Below are 9,919 nucleotides of genomic sequence, written 5' to 3' on the forward strand. Positions count from 1 at the left end.
GGCAGTGGTGTGCTTTTGAACTAAAACATCTTGGAGGTGCTTTAGTTCAAATGTGCTGTTTTCTTCATGCTGTTTCTTCATGCTGACGCACATTTCACTGCTTATACAACTACAAGCGGTGCAGTGCATGTCAGCTCCTGTGTGGAGCAGACTTGATTAATTGAGTCTGCTCTAAAGTGGTGGGTCACCACTGTGTCCAAGAACTAAAAGAACTAAAATCCATGCATCATACACAACACTGAACTAGTTCAAAATAGTACTTGATTTTCCAGGTATACTTTTGAATAATTCCAGTCAGATTTAAACCAGTTTAGCAGGCCTGTTTATCCATCTTCTTCTGATTTAAACTGAATTTAGACCATTATAAGTGCTATGCGTGTCCATGCCATAATGTTCACTATTGCCTTCTTGTAAATGCTAACCTAAATCAAAAAAGAGAAGATGCATATGATTCATTTGGAATCCTTGAGTATTAATCTAAGGATATGCCAAAGTAGGTGGATTTTAGGATAGAGGCATTGCTGTTAAGGCTGATAGTAATATAGTACCCAGTATCACATTGTCTGCTTACTAACTGAGCTGTCCAGTTGACTACTTAATGCCTGTAGAATAACAAGGTATGGATGAGAGCTAGCTTGCTGAGATTGAAGCTTTAACTCTGTGCTCTATCATCTGCACTGTCTGGCTGTTGATTTCTAAATTAATTTTAAAATGTTTAGCTGAAATCCCTTTGTATGACATCGGAGGTAGTTGAAAGGCCTTTATTCTAAAAGTCAGGTACAATATACATCTTGCTTTTACCTAATTTTAGCAGGTAAAATTCAGCAGTAGAATTAGTGCTGACTTAAAAGAGTCCAACATTTAATTTTGTAATCTTGGTCTCTGACCTTAGTGCAGCTTTTATTTCCTCTTCTTTTTCCTGTCTCTGTAAAAAAAAGTAATAAAAAAAAAAATGGTCCATGATTTCCATGGAGTGCTGTTAATGACACTCCATTATTAAATGACACACATGTGGATAACAACATGCACATAGCCCATAGTTCTTTCTGTAGCATTCATACAATAAATCTGCAAACACTGCAAATGTATACTAGTATAATGCTTAGTATTAATAGCCCCATTGCTGCATAAATGTTGGCCTACTTTAACCTGCCATACAATAGTCAAAGCTAAGTCTCTTATACCTAAAACAGGAAATCACTTGTCCAAGAACCTGCTGAAAATACATTGTACAAAATCAGAGATTGTTGTCAGCCAGGTTTCAAGTACTCACTTTGTCTCTTCTAATCAGTTAAATGCATTTATGTACTAGCTCTGCATGGAACTCAGTTGATTTTATATTGTCAGAAATCTGCCTCAACTTTTAGGGTTTCCTTACAGTTTTACCCATGAATGCTAAGTCTCATTTTTATTCAAACACCAGGTTTAATAATTGATGCTTTTGGGGAGTTGAGAGACCAACAAGAGCAAGTTAAAGAAGACATGGAGGTAAGAAGTTATAACCTCCTTGTTGCTGAGCTGTAAGGCACTTACAGAAAAATATTAGCTACGTGAAAGTATTATCAAAATGTGAACCATGCAGGGGATAATAGTTTTTAAGCTGATGGGAGAGGATGCGATTTGCAGTACTATAAAAGGTGTATTGTTGTGCAAAGCAGTGAGCAGAATTTTGCTCTCATTTGTAACTCATGAAACCACACAAATAGAACTAAGAGTTTGATCCACTGCAATGGGCTTTCATTTTATTCTTGACTGATTGATTTTTTTTTTTTAAACCTTAGGTATATATTTTTTGTAGAACCTAGGTGAAAGTATGCTGTACCTTGAGGTTTTCTCTTTTCTTATTTAAATGTGACTGTCAGAATTCTGGAAGGTATCAAGTACCTGCTGTGTTGTGTAATCTCAACTGAGAGCATATTCAATTTCAGTTGGGTAAACTTAACTACCATTGAGGTACAGATTGTTATGGACTATATTGACCCCTACATTCAGAGCACAGGAAGGAAAAATTGCTTTTCAGCTTTGATTAATTCATGCCATTCTTTCTCCTGATGTGTTCTCATTCAGTTATTGGTGCCAAAGATTTTTTAACAAACAGCTCAAAGTGATTGTGACAGCAATTAAATATCCATTCAAAGTATTTGGCTGTGTTTTCTGGTCTCGGTCCTTAAAGGAAAAGCTTTTTGTTCTACATGCTGTATTGGAATCTCCAAGTAATTTACTGGATGCTTCCTGGATTTTCTCAAAGAAGCTACATGAGTATTTTCTATTGTATTTTTTAGACCAAATGCTTTATTTGTGGGATAGGAAATGACTACTTTGATACAGTGCCGCATGGCTTTGAAACACACACGCTACAGGAGCACAACTTGGCCAACTATCTGTAAGTACAATAATCACTAATTCTTTTGTAATTCATGACCTCCATCATCCCCCACAATTAATGTGCCAGGTCAATAATACAAGGGAGGAACAGCAATTAAGCAAAGGCTTGCAATTTGGCATTTGATCACAATTGTGTCAAGGTTGTATTCTATTCCCAGGAAAATGTAACTAAATCTTACCAAGCTCCATGGCTTTGAAAAATCTCAGTTCATACATGAACATCAGAGACTTGTTAGAGTTTGGTAGCTAAATTTTCAAAGTTCTATATGCACTGAACATAATTCAGGCCAGAGTAGCAGGGTATGAGTATGACTTTCCATGAAATTGCAACTTTTAGCTATTTTTTGACTGTGGTGTTGAATATAGGACCTGAAAGCAAGAAGATTTATAATAGTTTTATAAACTATTTATATTTACTATGGAGTAAATTTACTTTATTTCATAGCAAAAGTGGAACGAATATATAACCCAGTCTACATGGCTATAGGGATGTGGAAGTAGACTAGGACTTTTGAGCAAGAGCACCCCTAAGACAAGGAACTGAGAGGTAGAAAGAATGGAACTAGGAGCCTGGATGGGGGGAGAGGGGGTTGTCTGAGTAAGGAAATAGGGCTGAGATGGAGTCCAGATGAAGTCCAGAATAAGGAGCTAGGGAGGAAAGAGACACGCTAAAATGGATAGGGACATTAAGGGTCATTTTTTGGATGAAGAGAGGCAGACAGGTCAACAACACTTGACCACAATGCTCTCTAGAGTCAGGGAAGCAGCCCAGTTTCTGAATCCAAGATCTTCAAGTGTCCTTATTTCACTGCCAGCAGCAAAAATCTATGAAATCTTCTGGTAAAGTGTCTGTCTTCTCTAGTGTTTGTCCACACAGGGAATGAGCACCTACTGCTACTCTCAGTTACTCTGCTAAGTCAAATGGCTGGGGTTATGCCATTGCTTTAAAGTTTCCAACCCTGCTTATGACTTATGTAGCTGCCAATATAGTTTCAGGTGAAGGAATTTCAGCTGTTTCTGTTTTGTTTTTAAAAAGTCTTGGAAATTATACACCGTGTCCCCTACCCCCCTAACCATTTTCCTTGCCCTTTACTGGACTCTCTTTGATTTGTCTTTGCTATTATATCTTTATCATTAGTATTGCCTGTTTTCCTAGACAAGGTCTAAGAAAATATCCACTACCCTTAACATTTTTAGTAATGCCTTTACTCATGGAAGAAATCCTAATGACTCTTTGCCAATCCTAGTGTCTACAATTAGACCCAATTTACTTGTCTGAGGCAAGAAAATGTTTGTAGCTATAATACTTCTGCCAAGGGCATTGGGAAAGCATTTCAGCTGCAAGATGGATTTATGAAACCATAATGAGTCTCTTATAGTGTTTCAGTCAATTTATCTAGAGACTCTGTTTAGTTTTTGTGTATATATAAATATTGTATATGAAACATTGTTTAACATGTATTAGCAGAATTCTTATTACCCTATGAAATGTAAAGGTAAACATCCATCTGTCTGTCCATGTTGCCTTTATATTCCCACATGCTTTGCTTCTGACAAGCTTCTCTTTGTTTTGTAGGTTTTTTCTGATGTATCTCATTAACAAAGATGAAACAGAGCACACGGGACAGGTAAGTAAGCACTGTAAACCTGGTTCTGATCAGTATCTTGCAGTCTTAAAGCTGGCTTTATGAAAATGTCTATAGATAAAACTACTCAATTTTATGTTTTGCTATATCTGAATAATCATTTTGTCCTTTACAAACCAGACTAAGATTAACTCTTGTTTTCATAATTTTTAATTGATATCATGTAAAAATAATACCGCATTTGTGTTTGCATCATTGCTAGGCATTACTTATCATGTGCACTAACCCACTGCAATTACTGAAGCTAGAGTGTAACTACTGGTATTTATTTCAGTCTAGGAAGTTATGCATGGTTTTCATTTAAATGAAAGGGAACCAAGATCACTCTGAGCTATTGAATATTCCTGATCCTGTAGGGATTTTCTACAATTAAATATTATCATTTGGATTTTAGTATATTATTCACAGGCAGAGGAGTCACCCTTGAAAATATGCAGTGCATTATATAAAATGAATACAGTGATTCATTGGTGTAACCAGTATCCCTCAGGTGGAGAATAGACCCCTTGGACAGTAAATTATCTTTTAAAACAGGAGAATATATGGCTTCATGGATTTTGCTCATGTTTGTGGGCCATGAAACTGAGTCATGTACTCACTGCAATGGCAATGCAACCCAGAGACATATAACTGACATAAGTGGCTGGTTGGAAATTCCCCTGGCAGAATAATCCATGATTAGAGATTAGAGCATACTGCATACCAGTGATCACTGACTGTTCAAACCAGCTGCTTGTGATAAATTCATGAAGGTCCTAGGTTACACCAACTCATAAAGTTATTCTTGCATCAAGAACCAAATAAAACACTGGGGCAATGTAGCAGGGCATTATCGAGGCACTGTTTTTTTTTTATTCAGCTTAAAGTTTCATATATAACTAAGCGCTTTTTTGTATTTACCACATAAAATTGAGAACAACTAAAAAAGGAATAAATAACCATAACTTTTGTGAAGTTGTTGTTTTTCATGCATTTGTAAATGCATTAAAATGCTAATGTAAAGGTGGACTATTTCTGGATTATTTGTAGGCATCTTCTAAGTATCATGGCTTAAAGATAGCAGGGAAGATCTGAGTACCAATTTGCTGATTTTAGAAAATAGACATAAAACAGGCCCCAAACTTTTTCCTGCACATTAACTGTTCTTACTACTTCTCCTTTAACTTACTCACTGAAACCAAAAGTCTCACAGTGTTTTATAGAGAGAAACCACCCTCATCTCATTAGCTACAGCCTCAGATATAGAGTACATTGAGACTGACTGTTACTGTATAAAATCTAGGTTGAGGATTCAAGAGCAAAGTATACCAACAAATGTCAAAGTCAATAGCCAACATTTTTTTCTTCTATGAATCATTTAGATACAATTATCTTTGTCCTTTTTTTACAATCACTTTCATAGATTATAGCAGATTAAATAAAAGCCATTGTAATACTTCATGTCACATGAAGGCTGGATAGGCATCTGGCTGGGGTCATCTGACCCCAGCACTTTTTCCTGCCTAGGCAGTGGGTTGGACTCGATGATCTGTTGAGGCTCCTTCCAATCCTAGCATCTATGAATCGCATAAGTCATTTTTCTCAATGTCCTAATGCAGGGGTACTCAATCCCCAGCCCACGGGCCATATCCAGTCCATGTAGCTGTGTTATTCAGACAGTGGATTTCCCCAAAGTTCTGGAAATCTGATGGGGCAAACAGCGGCAATCAGCACTGGGACTCCTCTGGCATATTTCCAAGCTTCACAGACTAGATAATATGGCCTTGCATGGGTATTGAGGAGGGGTGAGGTGACGGGGCCTGATCCAGTATGTGCAGGGCTGGGCTGGAGTGGCGGAGCCCAATCTGACATGCACAGCATCAGGGCTGAGGTGGCAGGGCCCAATTCCACAGATGCAGGGACGGGGCTGGGATAGTGGGACCCAACCCAGTACATGAGGGACTGAGATGGCAGGCCTAATCCAGGGCAGGGCCATGCCCATGATTAGCTTTATGGCACTAAGGCTGATCCCAGGCATGCCAGATCAGGCTCAGATCTGACCAACAGACCCACTCTGCTAACCACTCTCCTAATATAAATCTAAAGAAACAACGTGTAGTGTTTTGAACAGACATGTAACTGGGCAGTTCTGCCCCTTGGCAGGATATCACAAAGTCTGCCTTAACTTCTTCAAAGCTTCTCAGAAGGAGATTTTTTTTTCCTGAACTATTTAATGAATGAACTGAAAATGACAAAACTACATTGATGTGCATCCTCTAGAGTCATAAAATGGTAAATCTACCTACACCTGAAAAATCTATCTGAGAGTAGCTGATAACTCTTGAATTGGGATGAATATGTCTTTTTCTATATACATCATACTCTACATTTAATTAATCACAAATTTTTAAGTACACTTTAGTATGAGACCTGGATGCAACTTACAGGTTTAAAAACTTACATGAAACATTGCTACTAAGAAAGCAACAATCTGATATGTTCTCATTGTGCCATAATCTGAACAAATGAACAAAACTGCCAAGATGAAAAGCCTTCTTAAGAAGACTACTCTCATCTATGGGTTATACCAAAAACTTACATTATTTTCTTTTCTGAATATCACATAGGCATGTTTTGAAATGGATGATACAGAAATTTACCTAATATTCCTTCAAAGACCATGAAAAAGCTAGTCTTTATCTATGATGTGTTGCATCCAGCTAAAATGGAGATTTAAGGTGTTCTTAGACATGAAATAGCAAGCAAATATTTTAGTCTTTATTGATGATTTCTCTGAGCTGTTTCAGGAATCCCTTTTAATTACTCATTAGCATATATTTGCACATATTTATATATTTCAGTCAGGAGATAGAAACGTAAAAGTGTCATCCAAGATGGATGAAGTTATTAGTGTACTTTACCACTTGCAGGTTGATACACAGCAAATCAATAAGAATTGAATCAGAACAGTGGAGCAGCTATTAGATTCCTTTAAAAGCTGAAACATGCCTAATGCGCTCTCATTGAATGAGATTAATTATTTAAATCTCTGGTTCTTGCAGGAATCCTATGTATGGAAAATGTATCAAGAACGGTGCTGGGAGTTTTTCCCTGCTGGCGATTGCTTCCGAAAACAGTATGAAGACCAGCTCAACTGAGAACAGATGAGGATGTGCACTTGAAAATACATCCGTGCATTTTCCAACTCCTTTGGGAATGTTTAGCAGACTTCTTAAATCACAGAAGCTGTGTGCTTTTTGGAGCACCAATGCTCTCTTCTCAATGATTTGACTGTGCTTTTAGTTTTTTGTGTATATGCTTTGAGAACACGGGAGTAAAGAACAATGACAATTTAAAACAGAAACTCTGGAAAAAAAAAAAAACATTAAAAAAATCCCCATGCATAACATGCACACACATACACAAAGAGACTTGAGATGGTTTATTTCCAAAACTGCCAGAAGACACCCTTGACTATAAGATCACACATGGGGTCACGTGGTAGCGACACTCATTCAATCTGTTTATTTCATCATTCTGGAAGGAACTATATAGTTCACAGAGCACTGTAAAAGATTGTTGTGGACACTAAGTTGTGGGGAAATAGTGCCTTACTATATGTGGGTTGAGCTATGCAGAAGATGAGTGCATGATGACATCTTATTTTTTCTTTCTGTCCTCCCTTTTCTTCCAAGTTATTTTGTGTTTTAGTAGGTTTGGGAGGAAGGGGTTTGACTGTGCACACCTTTTTAATAAGACTGGAGTGTCTCAGGACAAGAGTAGGTTATTCTCATCACGTTAACTTCACATTTACCTTCCTCTTTAGCTCTCGCTCTTATTTTGGTAATGCTCTGATGCAACACTGCAACTTTATGAAATCTTTGTATGACAACAAGACGACTGCAAAAAAAAAACACTTTAAAAAGAAATGTTTCATTGCATGTTTATTATGCAAGTTTAAAACAAAAAAGAAAAACAACCTTCAGAAGCAAGTTGATCAACATGAGAAAAAAACATTCACAAATATATTCATAGTAATAAAGTGTTGTGGGCTTTATTGTACATTTGGAACCAGTGTCATCAGCCAACAATGTATATGTTATGAACTTGACCGTAGTTTTGATTTCCTTTCCTTTTCTCTTTCCTTCATTTTTGCCACCTGTGATCAATAGTGAAGTTAAAGATTTTCTTGTTAGACCATTTTTTTAATCAAAGCTGAAGCAATATCCATTCAGGGATTCCATCAGTTGCATCATGAAACACCAATGATGTATATATCACTCCATTTTGAGTCCTTTTCAATTGTAATGCCAGTCTTACAAATAAAAAGAGAGATTCAGAATGGAAGCAAGGTGATTTTGCTAGCATTTGAGCCCTTTCTTACTGAGTCTACCAATTAATCCCTAATTTAATTTACCCACTCTGGTTAACAGGATTACTTTGTTCTCTTCATGTTGCCACTGTTATTTTCCTCTGTTCTGTGTAGCTTCCTGTCTCCATTTTTTACTTGTAGCCCAAAGCTTCATCTGGTTATAAAAGCGAACTAGTATCTTTAGGAATATTCAGTTATAGAAAAGAAGTAGTGAAGCAATCCTTCTCTTTATTAATACAGTGTTGTTATTTATAACAAGAGAAAGTCCAGGTAGAGGAAGAAGGAGTTCTTTTTTCTTTTTTTTAATATATCTCAATGTCTCCCAACCTTTGAGGTTTTTTCAGGTTCAGGCTTTCGGTTTCTAACAGAATATAAATGTGTGTGCCATTCTGAAATTTGCTTCCAGGTCTGTTTGATTTTTTTGTTGTGGGGTTTGTTTGTTTTCCCATGTACTGTTTGAACCTGTGATTTGAACTTTGGATTCTGGTTTGGGCAGTTCTGTTCACAGAAGACTTTGGATCTGAGTTTGGATATTGATTCCTCAAGAATTGCGGTATTCGGAATCTAGGCTTCAGTTCATCTCTTCTTAACAGGACCCTATACAGTAATGTTTACTATAATTATTTTTTCTAAGACTAATTTTGATTAAGAATAACTTTTGGAATGTGAATTCCATATTAGATATCAACATGTGACATTACCAGACAAGGTTTCTTCACTATCACCTCTACCATCTACAAGTACTAGTTTGTTATTTCAGAGTTTACATACAAGTGTTAGGTAACGGTGCTTAATTATTTTCAAAGATCATCGAAGTGTTTGTTTTAAAAAATGGTTCAGATGAACATTAATGTGAGCTTTGCAGACAGACATATGAACACCATTTGTGTCTACTTAATTTTCACTTTCCACATCACACAGCTGCTGTAGTATTCTCTGTTTGAATCCAAGAGTCTGTAGTACTCAATGTGCGTGAAACAATATTAACATCCAGATATGCAGGCAAGTGCAGTTTGCGGCACCACAAGCTACATGCAGCAAACATTAGAACATGTCCCATGCTGCAAATTAAAATGTGCCCTGCTCTGCAGCTGGCTGGGGTGCAGTGTGCCACAGCTTGGGGGCTCTGCAGCCTGCAGAAATGGGGTGCTCCACCTGCTGCTTCCCAGCTGCTTGGGGCACAGGGTGCTTTAGAGTGGGGGCTGCCTGCTGGCTAGCCCAACACTGGAGCACCATGTGCCCCAGCCAGCCCCTCTCCACAGCATGGGGAGCTCGGCCAGGAGCCAAGAAGAGCTGGGTATGGCCTGCAGCAAAGGGCTTGTGTAGGGTCATGGGCTGTGGTACAAAGCAGCACAAATTTGTGCTGCTGCAAGCGTATGCCGTTCCTCATTTGGATGTGGCCAGAAAAGTTTTCTCCCTGATGGACATCTGATGAATGGTACAAGTGTTTTCTCTTTTAATTATAAAAGCCTCCACTTATCGAATGAATCCAGACACTACCTTTACAGAGGCAGATGCCTCTGCTTGCTTCTAAATG

General features: G+C 37.7%; 1 protein-coding gene across 1 annotated transcript in view; it reads left to right on the forward strand.

Moving 5' to 3' along the window:
• The window catches only part of RYR2 (ryanodine receptor 2), an 830,495-nt gene extending 821,025 nt beyond the window's left edge, over positions 1–9,470 (forward strand). The window contains exons 100-103 of the mRNA XM_090044772.1: positions 1,424–1,488; positions 2,283–2,383; positions 3,962–4,013; positions 7,073–9,470. Of these exons, the coding sequence (XP_089900898.1) occupies positions 1,424–1,488; positions 2,283–2,383; positions 3,962–4,013; positions 7,073–7,168 (314 nt within the window). The 3' untranslated portion in view covers positions 7,169–9,470. The remainder of the gene's footprint in view (positions 1–1,423; positions 1,489–2,282; positions 2,384–3,961; positions 4,014–7,072) is intronic.
• The last annotated feature ends 449 nt before the right edge of the window (positions 9,471–9,919 follow it).

The sequence above is a fragment of the Crocodylus siamensis genome, chromosome 1, assembly GCF_052110815.1.
Source record: "Crocodylus siamensis isolate JL-2025a chromosome 1, ASM5211081v1, whole genome shotgun sequence".
NCBI lineage: Eukaryota > Metazoa > Chordata > Crocodylia > Crocodylidae > Crocodylus > Crocodylus siamensis.